Here is a 24,103-nt window from a genome sequence, read left to right on the forward strand (position 1 = left end):
CATAACCCTTTTTTACGTTTTACAGCATGGCCTTTTGAAAAGTACTCATGTGTTTGTAGACAAAAAGAGAAAGCAAAAAAGCTGGTATATGTAAGTGTATAGCTACTAGGTATTTTATTTTATTTTTTTTAGTTGTTGTTGTTGTTGTGATTTTTTGCTATAGTACTTTTTAAAAAATTTGTTTTGTTTTTTGTAGCACTTTTTGTTTCTAGAATTTTGTTCCAATGTAGCAGATAATCATCACCCGTTATCAATTCTGATGTACTTTTGGGAGCAACTGTACAGAGCAGCCTTCTTGAACCACTAGTTCCAACCTCTTTTTTTTTAAACAATAATAATATTTCTTAAATTTAATGGCATTAAGATAAAAACGATACATGTAATTACAGGAAACAAGAAACATCCAACCCATAAGAAGGATGTCTCAGATTTAGAGTACATGAAAACCAAACATAATGTTGCAAAAAGTTGAGAATATTTAGTTTATCCAAGATAACATTGTACAACTACCACGCGAAAATTCCAATGGGGAGGACCTAAACATGAAGCTTAGTGGATAAATTCTAAGATGCTTTGAATCCAAATTCTATGACCCCTATCCATTTCGCTTATTTCCATTTCTATACGAAAGTCACTTCACATTAATTCAGTTTTCCAGATGATAAACATGTCCAGAAGGAAGAGTATTTTTATGAGTCAACCCCGAAGTGGGATCACAGGATCCATTGCCAATGGAAAAGTTAATTAGTAAGAATGTATCATTAAATATCTGGACTGCTTATCTACATACTATTGGGGGCTCTACAATAATTCTCATAAACACATTTTATAAAACATTTGATCAAAACAAGTTGGGGAGAGAAATAAGCTAACAACAGTTTTTGGAAGATGAAAAGCTTTAAAATAGGAGTAGTTATAACCTTTTGATAAATTAAGGTAAAAGATGAATCAAAAGTTTCCAGCTTAAGTAGGTGAAATCAGAGAAGAGAAAAAGCAGATTGCATAGCACATACTTCTCTCACACCTGTAGTTTCTAAAACCATTCAGAACATTTTTGTTAAAATTAATTTAAACAAAATTTAATATATTTTTAAATATAAATTACATCATCATTTAATATAAATTAACCTAATTTAAATTAATTTTATTAGTAGTATTATTTAAATTTCTTTTATTAATACTATGGTTTGATTTAAATTTATTTTATTAATTGATATTGTTTATTAACTTATATTAAATTATAGTATGATTTATATTTAAAAACTCATTAAATTTTATTTAAATTAATACAATTTAACAAAGTAAATTTAACATAATATAGATTGAGTTATTTAATATTGACTATATAATTTAATATAAACGTCAATAAAGTTAATTTTAATAAAAATGCTCTTAGTTGTTTTGGAAATTACAGGTGGCAGTGAAGTATTAGCTATATTATCTTCTTTTTTCTCCTCTTTGATTGTACCTAACTTAAGCTAGAACCTTTTGGTTTATCTTTTGTTTTACTTTACAAAAATAAAAAAAGGAAGAAAAACACCTAGTACCTACACACACATCAGCTTTTCCTTTCTTATTTCTAAATTTCACCTTAACATTTACATTATTCTACCAAAATTAAGATGCCATCAGTTGTTACTCCTGAGAAGAATACCAAAGTATATATTTTGCTTCGACCTGCCAAATTACTTGGAATCTTATTCCAGTAGACTTCACATGGTTGGGAAAAGCAGAGTTCAGATTTGTCATGAGAGATTTTTATATATTCGGCTCACTCCATTGTGTCTAGGTGAGCCTTTGGGTTTCGATGCCTGGAAACACACTTCTTCTATTTCAGAATTGAAGAGCTCTTGGAAACAGCGACCTCACTGCATTCTTGAGAAAAATATGTTATACGGGTACTCAGAAAATTACAAAGATTAATATAGATTCAAGATTTTTTTTAAGACAAGGGGTTTAATGGAGAAAACAGCAAGATAGCCTTAGAAATTTCATACTCCCTGCATTCTTAGGAAAAGCTTCTATATTGTAAAGAATAACACCAAACAGAAAAGTTCCTAAGAAAATATTGTGCTTTCAGTTTCCTTGTCTCATAAATTTTATTAAAGTTTCATTAAAGACCCTGTATTTGCTAGCCTTTTTATTGAATACTTTTTTGAGATATTCTATTAATGTCTATGACTGGATTTTATTTGGTCTCACATTAATGTCGCTCCCTGTGACAAAGGGTACATGGGAGGCAGGCAGGATCAGCCTGTCCTCTCCGAGGCACCAGCTGTCGGAACCAGGCTCTGACAGAGGTAGTGAAGGGCACTAGCGTCTCCTGGACTGAGCGAGAGGGTAAGTATCTGAGTAATATTAATTGTGTATAAATGCCACATTTTTTATGCATTCATCTACTAAGTTGTTTCCACAATTTAGCTAATGTGAATTTTGCTGCTATAAACATTGACGAGGCTGTGTCCCTGTAGTATGCAGTTTTTAAGTCCTTTGGGTATAGACCAAAAAGAGGGATAGCTAGGTCAAATGGTGGTTCTATTCCCAAATTTCCAAGGAATCTCCAAACTGCTCTCCATATTGGCTCCACCAATCTACAGTCCCACCGACAGTGTAGGAGTGTACATTTTTCCTGAAATCCTCACCAACACTTATCCTTGTTGTCTTCATCATAGCTGCCATTTTCAAAAATCGCTGACATTCTAACTGGAGTGAGGTGCAATTCAACCCCTATCTCTCACCATGCACAAAACTCCACTCAAATGAATCAAGGACCTAGGAATAAAACCAGAGAGCTTGCATGTAACCGAAGAAAAAGTAGGCCCTAATTCCAATCATATGGGATTAGTCCCAAAATTCCTTACTAAGACTCCTATAGCACAAGAATTAAAATCAAGTATCAATAAATGAGATAGATTCAAACTAAAAAAGTTTCTTCTCCACAAAACAAACAATCTGGGAGGTGAATAGAGATCCTACATCTTGGGAGAAAATTTTTCCCCCATCACACATCAGATAGAGCACTAATCTCTAGGGCGTAGAAAGAACTCACAAATCTGAACACATACACACACACACACACACACACACACACACACACACAAATAAATAAATAAATAAATAAATAAATAAATAAAATAACCTGGGCATCCTCTTTTTAAACCCATCGCAGATTTCGTGCCCACCTTCACACCACTGCCAGTGTCCCCGGACAACAGTGCCAGACTTGTACTCTAGGATCTTCTAAATATTTAGCACTTTAAAGAAGCCATAACCCTTTTTGATGTTTTACAGCATGGCCTTTTGCAAAAGAACTCTGTATTTGTAGACAAAAAGAGAAAGAAAAAAAGCTGATATATATGTATATAGATACTAGGTTTGTTTTTTTTTTTTTTTGCATCTTGTAGTTTTTTTTTTTTTTTTTTTGCTATAGCTCTTTTTAAAAATTTTGTTTTGTTTGCTGTAGCACTTTTTGTTTATAAAATTTTGCTCCAGTGTAGCAGGTAATCATCACCAGTCTTCAATTCTGATGTACTTTTGTAAGCAACTGTACAGAGCAGCAGTAGTGAACCATTAGCTCCAAACTCTTTTTTTTTAAAAAATGATTATATTTGTTAAATTTAATGGCATTAAGATAAAAATGATACATTTAAATAACAGGAAGCATGAAAAATCCAAACCACCTGAGGGAGATCTCAGATTTAGAGAAGAAGAAAACCAAATATGATGTTGCAAAATGTTGAGAATATTTAGTTTATCCCAAATAACCTGGTACAAGTACTGAAAGAAAATTCCAGTGCAGAGGGCCTTATCATGAAGCTTAGTGGATAAATTCTAAGATACTTTTAATCCAAATACTATGACCCCTATCCATTTTACTTATTTCCATTTCTATAGAAAAGTCACCTCACATTAATTCAGTTTTCCAGATGTTAAATATGTCCAGAAGTAAGAGTATTTTTATGAGTCAACCCCAAAGTGGAATCACATGATCCATTGCCAATGGAAAAGTTACTTAGTAAGAATATTTCATTAAATATCTGGACTGTTTATCTACATACTTTGGGGGCTCTACAATAATGCCTATCAACACATTTTTTAAAACATTTGATCAAAAAAATTGGGGGAGAGAAAGAAGCTAACATCGGTTTTTGAAAGATGAAAGGCTTTAAAAAAGGAGTAGTTTCAACCTTTTCGTAAATTAAGGTAAAAGATAATCAAAAGTTTCTAGCTTAAGTAGGGGAAATCAGAGAAGAGAAAAAGCAGATTGCATAGCACATACTTCTCTAACACCTGTAGTTTCTAAAACCATTCAGAATATTTTTATTAAAATTAATTCAAATAAAATTTAATAAATTTTTAAATATAAATTATATTATCATTTAATATAAGTTGATCTAATTTAAATTTATTTTATTAATTAATATTGTTTAAATTTATTTTATTAATACTGGTGTTTGATTTAAATTTATTTTCTTAATTGATTTTTTAAATTAATTTTGACTAAATTTTAGATTGATTTATATTTAAAAGCTCATTAAATTTCATTTACATTAATACAATTTAACAAAGTCAATTTAAATAACATTTAATATAGATTAAATCATTTAATATTAACTATATAATATAATAAAAAAATTAATAAAATTAATTTTAATAAAAATCCTCTTAGTGGTTTTAGAAACTACAGGTGTCTGAGAAACATTAGCAAAAGCAATTCTAAGCAGGAAGTGTGAATCTGGCGGTATAGCGATACCAGATTTCAAACTGTACTACAGAGCAAGAGTAACCAAAACAGCATGGTACTGGTACCAAAACAGGCGGGTGAACCAATGGTACAGAATAGAGGACACAGAGACCAATCCACAAAATTACAACTTTCTTATATTTAATGAAGGGGCTAAAAGCATGCAATGGAGGAAGGATAGCGTCTTCAACAAATGGTGCTGGGAAAACTGGAAATCCATATACAACAAAATGAAACTGAATCCCTTTCTCTCGCCATGCACAAAAGTTAACACAAAATGGATCAAAGAGCTTGATATCAAATCAGAGACTCTGCATCTCATAGAAGAAAAAGTTGGCTCCGATCCACATATTGTGGTGCCGGGCTCCAAATTCCTTAATAGGACATCCATAGCACAAGAGTTAATAACAAGAATCAACAATTGGGACTGACTTAAACTAAAAAGGTTTTTTTTTTCTTTATTTTTTATTTATTTTTTTTTTTTCTCAGCAAGAGGAACAATAAGAGAGGTAAATAGGGAGCCTACATCCTGGGAACAAATTTTTACTCCTCACACTTCAGATAGAGCCCTAATATCCAGAGTATACAAAGAACTCAAAAAATTAAACCATAAGATAACAAATAACCCAATCAACAAATGGGCCAAGGACCTGAACAGACACTTCTCAGAGGAGGACATACAATCAATCAACAAGTACATGAATAAATGCTCACCATCTCTAGCAGTCAGAGAAATGCAAATCAAAACCACCCTAAGATATCACCTCACTCCAGTAAGATTGGCATCCATTATGAAGTCAAACAACAATAAGAACTGGCGAGGATGTGGGGAAAAGGGTACACTTGTACACTGCTGGTGGGACTGCAAATTGGTGCGGTCAATTTGGAAAGCAATATGGAGATTCCTGGGAAAGCTGGGAATGGAACCACCATTTGACCCAGCTATAGCCCTTCTCGGAATATTCCCTGAAGACCTTAAAAGAGCGTACTATAGGGATACTGCCATTTCAGTGTGCACAGCAGCACAATTCACAATAGCTAGACTGTGGAACCCACCTAGATGCCCTTTAGTAGAGGATGGATAAAAAAAAAAAAAAATGTGGCATTTACACACAATGGAGTATTAGGCAGCACTAAGAAATGAAAAAATCATGGAATTTGCAGGGAAATGGATGGCATTAGAGCAGATTATGCTAAGTGAATCTAGCCAATCCCTAAAAAACAAATGCTAAATGTCTTCTTTGATATAAGGAGAGCAACTAAGAACAGAGCAGGGAGGAAGAGCATGAGGGAAAGATTAACATGAAAGAGAGACAAGTGGTGGGAGGGAAAGGGAGAGAGAAGGGAAATCGCATGGAAATGGAAGGAGACCCTCATTGTTACACAAAATTAAATATAAGAGGATGTGAGGGAAAAGGGGGAAAAAAAAAAAACAAGGGAGAGAATTGAATTACAGCAGATGGGGTAGAGAGAGAAGATGGGAGGGGAGGGAGAGGAGATAGTAGGCGATAGGAAAGTTACCAGAATACAACAGTCACTAATATGGCATTATGTAGAAACGTGGATGTGTAACCGATGTGATTCTGCAATCTGTATTTGGGGTAAAAATGGGAGTTTATAACCCACTTGAATCAAATGTATGAAAGATGATATGTCAAGAGCTTTGTAATGTTTTGAATAACCAATAAAAAAACATTTTCCCATTTCAAAAAATGACATTGGTGATTTATTGTGATCATTTTATACACAGCAGAACTACATTTAATTCTTTGTCCTACTTATAAAAGTCACTAGATGCGAAAGCATCTACTTTCACAGTTTGTATATAGCATTTATGGACTATCTTAAATTCGTTTTAAAAAATATTTATTATTTAGCCTTTAGTGGACACAGCATCTTTATTTTATTTATTTTTTTATGTAGTGCTGAGGATCAAACCCCATGCCTCACGCATGCTAGGTGAACGAGCTGCTACTTGAGCCATATCCCCAACACTCTCTTAAATTCTTATTTTCACCTTGCTTCTTTGTGATAATGAGAATTCAAATTTATGGGTAATATATCATTCACTGAACAACTTCTCAGTCCAAATCAATCCTTCTACTATTGTATTGTCACTGGAGTGTTATGTTAATCTTCCTACAAATGTGTGCGGAACATTTCATTGATTATGCCAATTCTTAAAAATACAAATGTGCCGAGCCCTAATATCCAGAGTATACAAAGAACTCAAAAATTAAACATTAAGAAAACAAATAACCCAATCAACAAATGGGCCAAGGACCTGAACAGACACTTCTCAGAGGAGGATATATAATTAATCAAAAAATACACGGAAAAAATGCTCACCATCTCTAGCAATCAGGGAAATGCAAATTAAAACCACTCTAAGATACCATATCAGTCCAGTAAGAATGGCAGCCATCAGGAAGTCAAACAGCAACAAGTGCTGGCAAGGATGTGGGGGAAAAGGTACACTTGTACATTGCCGGTGGGACTGCAAATTGGTGCAGCCAATTTGGAAAGCATTATGGAGATTCCTTGGAAAGCTGGGAATGGAACCGCCATCCGACCCAGCTATTCCCCTTCTCGGACTATTCCCAGAGACCTAAAAAGAGCACACTATAGGGATACAGCTACATCAATGTTCATAGCAGCACAATTCACAATAGCTAGAACGTGGAACCAGCCTAGATGCCAGTCAATAGATGAATGGATAAAAAAATGTGGCATTTGTACCCAATGGAATATTACTCAGCACTAAAAAATAACAAAATCATGGCATTTGCAGGGAAATGGATGGCATGAGAGCAGATTATGCTAAGTGAAGTTAGCCAATCCCTAGAAAAGAAATGCTGAATGTCTTCTTTCATATAAGGAGGGGGGACTCAAAACAGAGCAGGCTGGAAGAGCATGAAAAGAAGATTACCATTTAGAAGGGACAAGAGGTGGGAGGGAATGGGAGAGAGAAGGGGAATTTCATGGAAATGGAAGGATACCCTCATTGTTATACAAAATTACATATAAGAGGATGTGAGGGGAAAGGGGGAAAAAGGAGAGAAATGAATTACAGTAGATGGGGTAGAGAGAGATTATGGGAGGGGAGGGGAGGGGACAGAAGGGGAGAAAGGGAGGGAATAGGAAAGGCAGCAGAATATAACAGACACTAGTATGGCAGTATGTATAAACTCGGATGTATAACCAATGTGATCCTGCAAACTGTACACGTGGTAAAAATAAGAATTCATACCCCACTTGAATCAAATGTATGAAATATGATATGTCAAGATCATTGTAATGTTTTGAGCAACCAATAAAAATTTAAAAAAAGAAACAGGAAGAGACAAGGCCCATATTAAAGAGATTTAAAAATCCTACTGAAATCTATAAGAAAATGTTTGAATGAATTATGAGGTATTAAAAAAAAAGTACAAACTTAATATCTTGCATAGAATTTATCACCCTATGTTTATAGACTCAAAAAGCTTTCATTATTTTAATCTTCAACTGTGTTTTAACAAAGCCACATTATTAAGGGCTCTCTACTTCTGGCTTATTCTTTCTTACTTAGTCTTTTCCCCCATATGAGATCCTCACCACCACAGTCATCAATGGCTGACCTTGCATTATAATTCAAGGATCACTCTATGTAACATGTTCCCCATTGATTGACTGTATTCAATTGCACTTCATAGCAGGAAATGTATATAACACAGCTTTATGTTGTTCACAATATCTACCACAATACCTTGTACTTTGGGGGCACTGAATACATGTATAAGGATATACTTATGATTATTGGATGCTTTTTGTCACATGTGTTCACGAATGAGCCAGGGTTTTCCCTCCATATCCCCCATAGTTTCCAGGAATATTCCAAACATATTTACAAGAAGAGAAATGCTTTTATTTGGATGGTCAGTTTTGAATACAGTAGGTAGGTATCTCTCTCAGATTGAAATATAAAATGACAAACAGCTGTGGTCAGAGTGAACCACGCTAGAAGACTGAATCTGAGTGATCAGAAATGCCTTTCAGCAGTAGGAGCAACAACCACTGGAACCAGATTCAAGCCAAATGTGATAGGTCTTACACTGAAAAAGGATCATTATTTGTGATTTAAAACAATAAACAAACACAGAACACCTAAAGAGAAGGAGGCACCCTGCTATAATTTGGATCTGGAATGTTGCCTAAAGGTCATGTGTTGAAAGCTTGGACCCCAATGTAACAGCATTCAGAACGGACTCTACAGAAAGGTGAATTGAATCCTGGGCTCTAACCTCATCTGTGGATCAATCCACTGATGGGTTCACGATTGGACAGGACTATTGGGAGTTGGTAAAAACTGTGGGCGGTAGGGCCTAGTTGGAGGGTAGGTCATTGGAGTTGATTCCCTGGAAGGGTACATCATATTCCTCAGTCCTTTCTTCCCCTCACCTGATCTCCATGATCTCCATGAGTTGATCCCCTGATCTCCATGAGTTGAGCAGCTCTGTTTTGAAGCCAGGCTCTCTGCCATGGTAATCTGCCTCACTTCAGGCCACAGCAATGGAGCCTGAAATTGAACCAAAATAAATATTTACTCATTTAATTTTCTCAGGTATGTTGTCAAAGTGATGAAAAAGTCTTCTAACACACACACACACACACACACACACACACACACAAACACACACACACACACAGGAGGAATGGTCTAAAGGGAGAAAAGGACACTTGGTATTGTTGATGCCTTCTTCAACAGTAGACACAGCTGGGGTACAGCGTGGATTCGCACTTCAGCAGATGCTAAAAGGGGCTTAAATTTTTATATTAGTCTTTTATGAGGAGAGATTGACTAACACAGGCCTGATTTCTCTCTCAGATTTGGAGATGAATAAGAAGGACCAAGAAGATTTCCTTTTCTAGCACAGGACACAAATGCAGTCACTAGTTTCTGATACCAATCTGAGTAATTATGTCTACTTGCTCCATCTTGAAGGCAAGAGACATTATGAGGTGATTAATATAATCCTTAGAATCTATTTAACCATTAATTTTCCAAAAATTCTGCCTTTTTTTAAAATTTTATTTCTGCCACCTTGAGGTTCTGTTCCCTGAACAGACATATAGAAAGAACAGCTCAAGGAAAAGAGTCTCCTGAATATGGGCTCTGGGAAGAGAGTAATGGGAGCAAACCCAAACCCCTTCTAAAGGGTAATGAGGAAAATGATCCTAAACAAAACAAAAAGCAAATATGAACAAAGTGGCAGCAGGCTCTATTTGTTGGCCACTTTCTCTGCACCAGCCATCAGGTGAGAACTACACACTATGTTCTCATTTACTGTTCAACTCATGCTTGGGAGAGAGGTTTTTTTAAATGCATTCTGTCAGTTTAGCTCCAAAATTGCTTTGGTCCCAACTGGTATGTCTGTTACAGCCCACGTGCATCATCTCTTTGCTTTGTCCCCAACTCTACAAAACTGCCTCCTCATTAACTTGTTGGAATTTAAACACCTTGGAAACCAGGGCCTTATCTTAACTCCTTCTGATCCTTAGAGGTATGGGAATTAAAGTTAGGATTGTTACTCCATCGTAGAAAATTTCTCAACTTTTTATTTCACTCTGTACTGTTTAAACCTGGATTATATTTGGCATTGATAAACAACAATAGGTTAAGTGAACATCAACCTATTGGCTCTAAAACAAATTTTCTTAAGTGAAATTTAAGTGGAATTTTTGAGCACTTAAATAAACTCAATCAGAATTAACAAGGACCAAATAATATTAAAATGAACTCGAAAATTTATAGATTAACAGCAAAAATTTATTTTTGGAAAGGGTAAAGATGGTTCTTTAGTGACATTTAATCCATATTATAATTTGAATTCTGAGAATGATTAAGACTTTGTGATGGTTAATTTTACATGTTAACTCGTCTGGGCTACGATGCCCAGACACTTGGCCAACTTTTATTCTGGGTGTGTCTGTGCTGGTGTTATGGGGTGAGATTTACTTCTGAATCGGGGACTTTCAGTTAAATAGATTCCATTCTGTAATGGAGAGAGACCTCACCTCGTCAACCGAGTGCAACTGAATGGGACAAAAAGCCCACCTCTCCCAGACAAGAGGGAACTCTCCAGTGAACTACCTTTGGATTTCATCTACAACATTGATTCTTCCTGGCTCCACAGCACACTGCCTTGGGACTCAAACTAGAACACTTTCCTGGATCTCTAGCTCCTCCCAGCCAACCCTGCCCAATCCTGTGAGCCAATAGCTGACAGGCAAGTGCAGGGAAGAAGCAGAGGCCCTGCAGGGGGTGAGTGTGTGCTACTGGATGCCAGTCCCTGGTCAAAGCGCAGGACAGGCTTCTGAGTTTACAGGCAGGAAGGGATGATTAGTGTTGGTGGAGCCCCAGGAACCCCGCGCTCTGAGGAATTCTGAGCGCTTGGGTCATAATTGACCCCGGCAACGCCAGAGGACGTTCGGGGCAGAGAAGTGGACGGTGATGGGCGCGCTTTTCAGAGCTGGTCCCATGGATCACTGAAGTGGCCACGATGTGGTCCTGGTTTGGAGGCCTGGGCTCAGGCTTGGGCCACTTCTTGGGTCAGGTGGGGAGCAGCTTGGCTTTCCTCACCGGCCATAGCTCCAGCTTCGCCGGGGAAATGCTTCCGGGTGACTTAGGAGACCCAGAAGCAGCTTTACATCATTGTTGGAGAAAGGAAATGGAAACTACTGATTCCACACTAAGATGTGAGAATGAAAGACTGAAAGAGTATTGTACTGACCTGGAAGAAAAGCATGAAGCATCAGAGCTACAAATAAACCATCAGTCTGTAAGTTACCAAAACCAACTGCAACAGAAAGAGGTAGAGATCAGCCATCTTAAAGCAGGACAGATTGTACTGCAAGATCAAATGTTCCAACTACAGGCAGCCGCTCAATCAGTACACTCGGGAGCTTGTGGTGTGCCAACAACAACTGCACCGGCTCCGTTCGGTTCCCTGATCAGTAGTCATTTTTCAGCCTTTCGTGATGACGACATGGACTCTAGTGACATAATCTTATCACAACAAGAAACAAACAGATTATCAACTGAAGCTGCAAAACATGAATCTGAAGTTGGCCACTCGAGGCAGATTGCTGAGGCTCAGGGAACACACCATTCTGACTCAAGTGAAATCTGCAAAGTACAAAATACTGTCAAGACTCTTCAACCAAACCAAAGTCCAGACATATATGATCATCAGCATGAAATTTCAGTTTGGGAGCAGAGTTCTACTGTGGCAGAAAAGGGAAGAATCCTTCCTCAGAGCTCAGCAGTGGAAGAAGTGTTCAGGCTTCAACAAGCCCTGGCTGATGCGGAGAAGGAAATCGTGAGACTAAATGGTTTAAACCAGGATAACCGTCTGGCTGAAGACCATCTGAAACTTAAAATGCATGTTGAAGCTTTAGAAAAAGAGAAGGCATCATTGAGTCAAGAAAAAGAGGAACTTCAGATGTCACTGTCAAAATGGAGCTGTGACTACCAAGTCATGAAAAACAGAGCTTCAACAGACATGAATTTGAATGTACAATTACTAGACTTAAAACTTCACTTGAAGGCAAAGGAGGAAGAACTGAATCAGACTATCAATGAAAAGAAAATGCTGATAGCCGAGTTAGAAGAACTGGATCATCAGAATCAGGAAGCTACAAAGCACATGATTTTGATACAAGAGGAGCTATCCCAACAACGACATGAAGGAGACCTTGTCATCAAGAAGTTGGAACAAGATCTAGATGATGAAAAAAAGAGAGTCCATCAACTTGAGGATGATCAAATGAACATATCCCAAGAGTTGCATGTGCAGAAGGAGAAGTTAACTGAGAACGCACAGAGCCTCAGTGATTTGCATTTAACTAAGCAGAAGCTTGAAGGTAAAGTAGAAGATTTAGTAGATCAGCTAAATCAGTCACAAAAAAATAGTTTAAACATCCAGCAGGAAAACCTTGGGCTTAAGGATCACATTAGACAACTTGAAGATGAGCTGTCTGGATTTAAGAGCAAGTATCGAACTTCTCTGAATGAAGACTCTAACAGTCATTGTAAGGATGACATGCTTAAAGAACGAGAAGCTGAAGTTAGCAACTTAAGGCAAAATCTTTCTGAAGAGGAACAGCTCAATGAAAATTTAAAGAAAGTTGCTGTGGAACTCAAAACGGAAAATGAAATGTTGATTTTAGCACGTGACGATGTAAGGCGTAAGTTGGAAGAATCTATTGCTGCTTACAATCAACTCTCTCAAGAAAAAGACACTATCACGGAGACTCTCAAAAGAGACAAAGAAGAGATTGAAGCCAAACTGCACCAGGCAGAAAAAAGACTGTTGGAAGAAGCAAATAATCACAGGCAGACTATTCAGGAACTCTCCAATGCACATAATTTGAATACCTCTGTCTTAAAGCTGAAACACGAATGTGCAGTTCAACTCATCCAAGAGAAGGACCTTGAAATAGCAGGACTCAAAAAGAATATTGAGCAAATGACTGCTGATGAAAAAGAAACTGATGAAATTTTGGCATCTTATGTAGAAGAAGAGGAGCGATTGATACAAGTCATAAATGAGAAAGAAGTTTTTATTGAAAAACTCGAAGAAAAAAGTTCACAACTACAAAAGGATTTAGATAAGTGTTCTCAGGCCTTAGGAGAAAATGAAACTTTAAGGCAATCCATCGAAAGAAAGGACAAAAGTCTTACCTACATGAGAGCAGAAAACAACTATCTGCGAGTAGAATTGGAAATACTTAGGGAACAGCACAATCAAGCCGTACCAGTGGCTGAGCCTACAGCTCTTGATGCTGTCACAGAACTAGAATTGGAGGTATCTCAACTGAATATAGTCAAAAATCATCTGGAAGATGAAATTCAAGACCACCTGAATATCATTGAAAACCAAAACCAGCGTAAAATGCAACTACTTCAGTCTTTACAGGAGCAGAAGGAGGAAATGGATGAATTTAAGTACAAATATGAGCAGATGAATGCTGCGCATAGCCAGTTAATTTTAGAAAAAGAGGAGGAAATTAAGAACTTGCAGAAAACTATTGAAGAACTAAAAGCCCAGTTGCCTGGAGAGAAAGGAGATGCTCAAACATTGAATTCTGATATTTTTCAAGAGACCAAAGTAAAAATCCTAAGAGAAAAAGAGGTTCAACACTTACGGGACCAAGAATTACGCCTAAACCGGGAGCTAGAAAGGCTACGCAGCCATCTCTTGGAATCAGAAGAGTCTTACACCCAGGAAATTTTGGCTGCAGAAGACAAAGAAAAACAGTCAATAGCTGAATGGAAGAACAAGGCCGAAAAGCTAGAAGGAGAAGTATCATCATTGCAGGAACGTTTGGATGAAGCAAATGCTCTGTTGGATTCTGCTTCCAGACTGAGAGAAGACTTAGATCTCAAGGAAGAACAGATGGAAGAACTGAAAAAACAAAACGAGCTCCGAAAAGAAATGTTGGACCATGCACAACAGAAATTGTCGACTTTGGTCAACAGCGCAGAAGGAAAAGTGGACAAAGTCCTCATGCGAAACCTTTTTATCGGTCATTTCCAGACACCAAAGGACAAACGTCGTGAAGTATTGCAGGTGATGGGGAGCATCCTGGACATTCCGAAGGACGAAATGGAGCAGTTGCTGAATAAAGATCATGGTGGTGTCAGTAAGTGGATGAGTTGTTTTGGTTCCACGTTCTGCAGCTGTGCCTCTTGGTAACCTAGCTGGAGTTGGACTTGGTGGACCTGGGCATCCTCTTGTTAAACCCATTGCAGATTTCATGCCCACCTTTACACCACTGCCAGTGTCCCCGGACAATACTGCCAGAGTTGTACTCCAGGATCTTCTAAATATTTAGCATTTGAAAGAAGCCATAACCCTTTTTTACGTTTTACAGCATGGCCTTTTGAAAAAGTACTCATGTGTTTGTAGACAAAAAGAGAAAGCAAAAAAGCTGGTATATGTAAGTGTATAGCTACTAGGTATTTTATTTTATTTTTTTTAGTTGTTGTTGTGATTTTTTGCTATAGTACTTTTTAAAAAATTTGTTTTGTTTTTTGTAGCACTTTTTGTTTCTAGAATTTTGTTCCAATGTAGCAGATAATCATCACCCGTTATCAATTCTGATGTACTTTTGGGAGCAACTGTACAGAGCAGCCTTCTTGAACCACTAGTTCCAACCTCTTTTTTTTTAAACAATAATAATATTTCTTAAATTTAATGGCATTAAGATAAAAACGATACATGTAATTACAGGAAACAAGAAACATCCAACCCATAAGAAGGATGTCTCAGATTTAGAGTACATGAAAACCAAACATAATGTTGCAAAAAGTTGAGAATATTTAGTTTATCCAAGATAACATTGTACAACTACCACGCGAAAATTCCAATGGGGAGGACCTAAACATGAAGCTTAGTGGATAAATTCTAAGATGCTTTGAATCCAAATTCTATGACCCCTATCCATTTCGCTTATTTCCATTTCTATACGAAAGTCACTTCACATTAATTCAGTTTTCCAGATGATAAACATGTCCAGAAGGAAGAGTATTTTTATGAGTCAACCCCGAAGTGGGATCACAGGATCCATTGCCAATGGAAAAGTTAATTAGTAAGAATGTATCATTAAATATCTGGACTGCTTATCTACATACTATTGGGGGCTCTACAATAATTCTCATAAACACATTTTATAAAACATTTGATCAAAACAAGTTGGGGAGAGAAATAAGCTAACAACAGTTTTTGGAAGATGAAAAGCTTTAAAATAGGAGTAGTTATAACCTTTTGATAAATTAAGGTAAAAGATGAATCAAAAGTTTCCAGCTTAAGTAGGTGAAATCAGAGAAGAGAAAAAGCAGATTGCATAGCACATACTTCTCTCACACCTGTAGTTTCTAAAACCATTCAGAACATTTTTGTTAAAATTAATTTAAACAAAATTTAATATATTTTTAAATATAAATTACATCATCATTTAATATAAATTAACCTAATTTAAATTAATTTTATTAGTAGTATTATTTAAATTTCTTTTATTAATACTATGGTTTGATTTAAATTTATTTTATTAATTGATATTGTTTATTAACTTATATTAAATTATAGTATGATTTATATTTAAAAACTCATTAAATTTTATTTAAATTAATACAATTTAACAAAGTAAATTTAACATAATATAGATTGAGTTATTTAATATTGACTATATAATTTAATATAAACGTCAATAAAGTTAATTTTAATAAAAATGCTCTTAGTTGTTTTGGAAATTACAGGTGGCAGTGAAGTATTAGCTATATTATCTTCTTTTTTCTCCTCTTTGATTGTACCTAACTTAAGCTAGAACCTTTTGGTTTATCTTTTGTTTTACTTTACAAAAATAAAAAAAGGAAGAAAAACACCTAGTACCTACACACACATCAGCTTTTCCTTTCTTATTTCTAAATTTCACCTTAACATTTACATTATTCTACCAAAATTAAGATGCCGTCAGTTGTTACTCCTGAGAAGAATACCAAAGTATATATTTTGCTTCGACCTGCCAAATTACTTGGAATCTTATTCCAGTAGACTTCACATGGTTGGGAAAAGCAGAGTTCAGATTTGTCATGAGAGATTTTTATATATTCGGCTCACTCCATTGTGTCTAGGTGAGCCTTTGGGTTTCGATGCCTGGAAACACACTTCTTATATTTCAGAATTGAAGAGCTCTTGGAAACAGCGACCTCACTGCATTCTTGAGAAAAATATGTTATACGGGTACTCAGAAAATTACAAAGATTAATATAGATTCAAGATTTTTTTTAAGACAAGGGGTTTAATGGAGAAAACAGCAAGATAGCCTTAGAAATTTCATACTCCCTGCATTCTTAGGAAAAGCTTCTATATTGTAAAGAATAACACCAAACAGAAAAGTTCCTAAGAAAATATTGTGCTTTCAGTTTCCTTGTCTCATAAATTTTATTAAAGTTTCATTAAAGACCCTGTATTTGCTAGCCTTTTTATTGAATACTTTTTTGAGATATTCTATTAATGTCTATGACTGGATTTTATTTGGTCTCACATTAATGTCGCTCCCTGTGACAAAGGGTACATGGGAGGCAGGCAGGATCAGCCTGTCCTCTCCGAGGCACCAGCTGTCGGAACCAGGCTCTGACAGAGGTAGTGAAGGGCACTAGCGTCTCCTGGACTGAGCGAGAGGGTAAGTATCTGAGTAATATTAATTGTGTATAAATGCCACATTTTTTATGCATTCATCTACTAAGTTGTTTCCACAATTTAGCTAATGTGAATTTTGCTGCTATAAACATTGACGAGGCTGTGTCCCTGTAGTATGCAGTTTTTAAGTCCTTTGGGTATAGACCAAAAAGAGGGATAGCTAGGTCAAATGGTGGTTCTATTCCCAAATTTCCAAGGAATCTCCAAACTGCTCTCCATATTGGCTCCACCAATCTACAGTCCCACCGACAGTGTAGGAGTGTACATTTTTCCTGAAATCCTCACCAACACTTATCCTTGTTGTCTTCATCATAGCTGCCATTTTCAAAAATCGCTGACATTCTAACTGGAGTGAGGTGCAATTCAACCCCTATCTCTCACCATGCACAAAACTCCACTCAAATGAATCAAGGACCTAGGAATAAAACCAGAGAGCTTGCATGTAACCGAAGAAAAAGTAGGCCCTAATTCCAATCATATGGGATTAGTCCCAAAATTCCTTACTAAGACTCCTATAGCACAAGAATTAAAATCAAGTATCAATAAATGAGATAGATTCAAACTAAAAAAGTTTCTTCTCCACAAAACAAACAATCTGGGAGGTGAATAGAGATCCTACATCTTGGGAGAAAATTTTTCCCCCATCACACATCAGATAGAGCACTAATCTCTAGGGCGTAGAAAGAACTCACAAATCTGAACACATACACACACACACACACACACACACACACACACACACACAAATAAATAAATAAATAAATAAATAAATAAAATAACCTGGGCATCCTCTTTTTAAACCCATCGCAGATTTCGTGCCCACCTTCACACCACTGCCAGTGTCCCCGGACAACAGTGCCAGACTTGTACTCTAGGATCTTCTAAATATTTAGCACTTTAAAGAAGCCATAACCCTTTTTGATGTTTTACAGCATGGCCTTTTGCAAAAGAACTCTGTATTTGTAGACAAAAAGAGAAAGAAAAAAAGCTGATATATATGTATATAGATACTAGGTTTTTTTGTTTTTTTTTGCATCTTGTAGTTTTTTTTTTTTTTTTTTTTGCTATAGCTCTTTTTAAAAATTTTGTTTTGTTTGCTGTAGCACTTTTTGTTTATAAAATTTTGCTCCAGTGTAGCAGGTAATCATCACCAGTCTTCAATTCTGATGTACTTTTGTAAGCAACTGTACAGAGCAGCAGTAGTGAACCATTAGCTCCAAACTCTTTTTTTTAAAAATGATTATATTTGTTAAATTTAATGGCATTAAGATAAAAATGATACATTTAAATAACAGGAAGGATGAAAAATCCAAACCACCTGAGGGAGATCTCAGATTTAGAGAAGAAGAAAACCAAATATGATGTTGCAAAATGTTGAGAATATTTAGTTTATCCCAAATAACCTGGTACAAGTACTGAAAGAAAATTCCAGTGCAGAGGGCCTTATCATGAAGCTTAGTGGATAAATTCTAAGATACTTTTAATCCAAATACTATGACCCCTATCCATTTTACTTATTTCCATTTCTATAGAAAAGTCACCTCACATTAATTCAGTTTTCCAGATGTTAAATATGTCCAGAAGTAAGAGTATTTTTATGAGTCAACCCCAAAGTGGAATCACATGATCCATTGCCAATGGAAAAGTTACTTAGTAAGAATATTTCATTAAATATCTGGACTGTTTATCTACATACTTTGGGGGCTCTACAATAATGCCTATCAACACATTTTTTAAAACATTTGATCAAAAAAATTGGGGGAGAGAAAGAAGCTAACATCGGTTTTTGAAAGATGAAAGGCTTTAAAAAAGGAGTAGTTTCAACCTTTTCGTAAATTAAGGTAAAAGATAATCAAAAGTTTCTAGCTTAAGTAGGTGAAATCAGAGAAGAGAAAAAGCAGATTGCATAGCACATACTTCTATAACACCTGTAGTTTCTAAAACCATTCAGAATATTTTTATTAAAATTAATTCAAATAAAATTTAATAAATTTTTAAATATAAATTATATTATCATTTAATATAAGTTGATCTAATTTAAATTTATTTTATTAATTAATATTGTTTAAATTTATTTTATTAATACTGGTGTTTGATTTAAATTTATTTTCTTAATTGATTTTTTAAATTAATTTTGACTAAATTTTAGATTGATTTATATTTAAAAGCTCATTAAATTTCATTTACATTAATACAATTTAACAAAGTCAATTTAAATAACATTTAATATAGATTAAATCATTTAATATTAACTATATAATATAATAAAAAAATTAATAAAATTAATTTTAATAAAAATCCTCTTAGTGGTTTTAGAAACTACAGGTGTCTGAGAAACATTAGCAAAAGCAATTCTAAGCAGGAAGTGTGAATCTGGCGGTATAGCGATACCAGATTTCAAACTGTACTACAGAGCAAGAGTAACCAAAACAGCATGGTACTGGTACCAAAACAGGCGGGTGAACCAATGGTACAGAATAGAGGACACAGAGACCAATCCACAAAATTACAACTTTCTTATATTTAATGAAGGGGCTAAAAGCATGCAATGGAGGAAGGATAGCGTCTTCAACAAATGGTGCTGGGAAAACTGGAAATCCATATACAACAAAATGAAACTGAATCCCTTTCTCTCGCCATGCACAAAAGTTAACACAAAATGGATCAACGAGCTTGATATCAAATCAGAGACTCTGCATCTCATAGAAGAAAAAGTTGGCTCCGATCCACATATTGTGGTGCCGGGCTCCAAATTCCTTAATAGGACATCCATAGCACAAGAGTTAATAACAAGAATCAACAATTGGGACTGACTTAAACTAAAAAGGTTTTTTTTTTCTTTATTTTTTATTTATTTATTTTTTTTTTCTCAGCAAGAGGAACAATAAGAGAGGTAAATAGGGAGCCTACATCCTGGGAACAAATTTTTACTCCTCACACTTCAGATAGAGCCCTAATATCCAGAGTATACAAAGAACTCAAAAAATTAAACCATAAGATAACAAATAACCCAATCAACAAATGGGCCAAGGACCTGAACAGACACTTCTCAGAGGAGGACATACAATCAATCAACAAGTACATGAATAAATGCTCACCATCTCTAGCAGTCAGAGAAATGCAAATCAAAACCACCCTAAGATATCACCTCACTCCAGTAAGATTGGCATCCATTATGAAGTCAAACAACAATAAGAACTGGCGAGGATGTGGGGAAAAGGGTACACTTGTACACTGCTGGTGGGACTGCAAATTGGTGCGGTCAATTTGGAAAGCAATATGGAGATTCCTGGGAAAGCTGGGAATGGAACCACCATTTGACCCAGCTATAGCCCTTCTCGGAATATTCCCTGAAGACCTTAAAAGAGCGTACTATAGGGATACTGCCATTTCAGTGTGCACAGCAGCACAATTCACAATAGCTAGACTGTGGAACCCACCTAGATGCCCTTTAGTAGAGGATGGATAAAAAAAAAAAAATGTGGCATTTACACACAATGGAGTATTAGGCAGCACTAAGAAATGAAAAAATCATGGAATTTGCAGGGAAATGGATGGCATTAGAGCAGATTATGCTAAGTGAATCTAGCCAATCCCTAAAAAACAAATGCTAAATGTCTTCTTTGATATAAGGAGAGCAACTAAGAACAGAGCAGGGAGGAAGAGCATGAGGGAAAGATTAACATGAAAGAGAGACAAGTGGTGGGAGGGAAAGGGAGAGAGAAGGGAAATCACATGGAAATGGAAGGAGACCCTCATTGTTACACAAAATTAAATATAAGAGGATGTGAGGGAAAAGGGGGAAAAAAAAAAACAAGGGAGAGAATTGAATTACAGCAGATGGGGTAGAGAGAGAAGATGGGAGGGGAGGGAGAGGAGATAGTAGGCGATAGGAAAGTTACCAGAATACAACAGTCACTAATATGGCATTATGTAGAAACGTGGATGTGTAACCGATGTGATTCTGCAATCTGTATTTGGGGTAAAAATGGGAGTTTATAACCCACTTGAATCAAATGTATGAAAGATGATATGTCAAGAGCTTTGTAATGTTTTGAATAACCAATAAAAAAACATTTTCCCATTTCAAAAAATGACATTGGTGATTTATTGTGATCATTTTATACACAGCAGAACTACATTTAATTCTTTGTCCTACTTATAAAAGTCACTAGATGCGAAAGCATCTACTTTCACAGTTTGTATATAGCATTTATGGACTATCTTAAATTCGTTTTAAAAAATATTTATTATTTAGCCTTTAGTGGACACAGCATCTTTATTTTATTTATTTTTTTATGTAGTGCTGAGGATCAAACCCCATGCCTCACGCATGCTAGGTGAACGAGCTGCTACTTGAGCCATATCCCCAACACTCTCTTAAATTCTTATTTTCACCTTGCTTCTTTGTGATAATGAGAATTCAAATTTATGGGTAATATATCATTCACTGAACAACTTCTCAGTCCAAATCAATCCTTCTACTATTGTATTGTCACTGGAGTGTTATGTTAATCTTCCTACAAATGTGTGCGGAACATTTCATTGATTATGCCAATTCTTAAAAATACAAATGTGCCGAGCCCTAATATCCAGAGTATACAAAGAACTCAAAAATTAAACATTAAGAAAACAAATAACCCAATCAACAAATGGGCCAAGGACCTGAACAGACACTTCTCAGAGGAGGATATATAATTAATCAAAAAATACACGGAAAAAATGCTCACCATCTCTAGCAATCAGGGAAATGCAAATTAAAACCACTCTAAGATACCATATCAGTCCAGTAAGAATGGCAGCCATCAGGAAGTCAAACAGCAACAAGTGCTGGCAAGGATGTGGGGGAAAAGGTACACTTGTACATTGCCGGTGGGACTGCAAATTGGTGCAGCCAATTTGGAAAGCATTATGGAGATTCCTTGGAAAGCTGGGAATGGAACCGCCATCCGACCCAGCTATTCCCCTTCTCGGACTATTCCCAGAGACCTAAAAAGAGCACACTATAGGGATACAGCTACATCAATGTTCATAGCAGCACAATTCACAATAGCTAGAACGTGGAACCAGCCTAGATGCCAGTCAATAGATGAATGGATAAAAAAATGTGGCATTTGTACCCAATGGAATATTACTCAGCACTAAAAAATAACAAAATCATGGCATTTGCAGGGAAATGGATGGCATGAGAGCAGATTATGCTAAGTGAAGTTAGCCAATCCCTAGAAAAGAAATGCTGAATGTCTTCTTTCATATAAGGAGGGGGGACTCAAAACAGAGCAGGCTGGAAGAGCATGAAAAGAAGATTACCATTTAGAAGGGACAAGAGGTGGGAGGGAATGGGAGAGAGAAGGGGAATTTCATGGAAATGGAAGGATACCCTCATTGTTATACAAAATTACATATAAGAGGATGTGAGGGGAAAGGGGGAAAAAGGAGAGAAATGAATTACAGTAGATGGGGTAGAGAGAGATTATGGGAGGGGAGGGGAGGGGACAGAAGGGGAGAAAGGGAGGGAATAGGAAAGGCAGCAGAATATAACAGACACTAGTATGGCAGTATGTATAAACTCGGATGTATAACCAATGTGATCCTGCAAACTGTACACGTGGTAAAAATAAGAATTCATACCCCACTTGAATCAAATGTATGAAATATGATATGTCAAGATCATTGTAATGTTTTGAGCAACCAATAAAAATTTAAAAAAAGAAACAGGAAGAGACAAGGCCCATATTAAAGAGATTTAAAAATCCTACTGAAATCTATAAGAAAATGTTTGAATGAATTATGAGGTATTAAAAAAAAAGTACAAACTTAATATCTTGCATAGAATTTATCACCCTATGTTTATAGACTCAAAAAGCTTTCATTATTTTAATCTTCAACTGTGTTTTAACAAAGCCACATTATTAAGGGCTCTCTACTTCTGGCTTATTCTTTCTTACTTAGTCTTTTCCCCCATATGAGATCCTCACCACCACAGTCATCAATGGCTGACCTTGCATTATAATTCAAGGATCACTCTATGTAACATGTTCCCCATTGATTGACTGTATTCAATTGCACTTCATAGCAGGAAATGTATATAACACAGCTTTATGTTGTTCACAATATCTACCACAATACCTTGTACTTTGGGGGCACTGAATACATGTATAAGGATATACTTATGATTATTGGATGCTTTTTGTCACATGTGTTCACGAATGAGCCAGGGTTTTCCCTCCATATCCCCCATAGTTTCCAGGAATATTCCAAACATATTTACAAGAAGAGAAATGCTTTTATTTGGATGGTCAGTTTTGAATACAGTAGGTAGGTATCTCTCTCAGATTGAAATATAAAATGACAAACAGCTGTGGTCAGAGTGAACCACGCTAGAAGACTGAATCTGAGTGATCAGAAATGCCTTTCAGCAGTAGGAGCAACAACCACTGGAACCAGATTCAAGCCAAATGTGATAGGTCTTACACTGAAAAAGGATCATTATTTGTGATTTAAAACAATAAACAAACACAGAACACCTAAAGAGAAGGAGGCACCCTGCTATAATTTGGATCTGGAATGTTGCCTAAAGGTCATGTGTTGAAAGCTTGGACCCCAATGTAACAGCATTCAGAACGGACTCTACAGAAAGGTGAATTGAATCCTGGGCTCTAACCTCATCTGTGGATCAATCCACTGATGGGTTCACGATTGGACAGGACTATTGGGAGTTGGTAAAAACTGTGGGCGGTAGGGCCTAGTTGGAGGGTAGGTCATTGGAGTTGATTCCCTGGAAGGGTACATCATATTCCTCAGTCCTTTCTTCCCCTCACCTGATCTCCATGATCTCCATGAGTTGATCCCCTGATCTCCATGAGTTGAGCAGCTCTGTTTTGAAGCCAGGCTCTCTGCCATGGTAATCTGCCTCACTTCAGGCCACAGCAATGGAGCCTGAAATTGAACCAAAATAAATATTTACTCATTTAATTTTCTCAGGTATGTTGTCAAAGTGATGAAAAAGTCTTCTAACACACACACACACACACACACACACACACACAAACACACACACACACACAGGAGGAATGGTCTAAAGGGAGAAAAGGACACTTGGTATTGTTGATGC

The 24,103-nt window shown here is 36.2% G+C and overlaps 1 protein-coding gene and 1 pseudogene across 2 annotated transcripts in view; one reads left to right on the forward strand and one right to left on the reverse strand.

Annotated features, from left to right (window-relative positions):
• The window catches only part of LOC308650302 (heat shock factor protein 2-like), a 78,097-nt pseudogene that overhangs the window by 20,036 nt on the left and 33,958 nt on the right, over window positions 1-24,103 (reverse strand). The window contains exons 6-8 of the transcript XR_014024429.1: window positions 23,811-23,928; window positions 13,934-14,023; window positions 9,185-9,302 (exon numbers count right to left, since the gene is read on the reverse strand). The product of XR_014024429.1 is annotated as a heat shock factor protein 2-like (transcript). The remainder of the gene's footprint in view (window positions 1-9,184; window positions 9,303-13,933; window positions 14,024-23,810; window positions 23,929-24,103) is intronic.
• Window positions 11,287-13,321, forward strand: LOC308649472 (thyroid receptor-interacting protein 11-like; the record flags this gene model as incomplete). The annotated part of the gene is made up of 3 exons (XM_081295014.1): window positions 11,287-11,868; window positions 12,010-12,993; window positions 13,304-13,321. 3 exons carry the CDS (start codon window positions 11,287-11,289, stop codon window positions 13,319-13,321), a joined length of 1,584 nt encoding a protein of 527 aa, XP_081151140.1.

Source organism: Spermophilus citellus (assembly GCF_964194105.1).
Source record: "Spermophilus citellus genome assembly, chromosome: 5".
Lineage (NCBI taxonomy): Eukaryota > Metazoa > Chordata > Mammalia > Rodentia > Sciuridae > Spermophilus > Spermophilus citellus.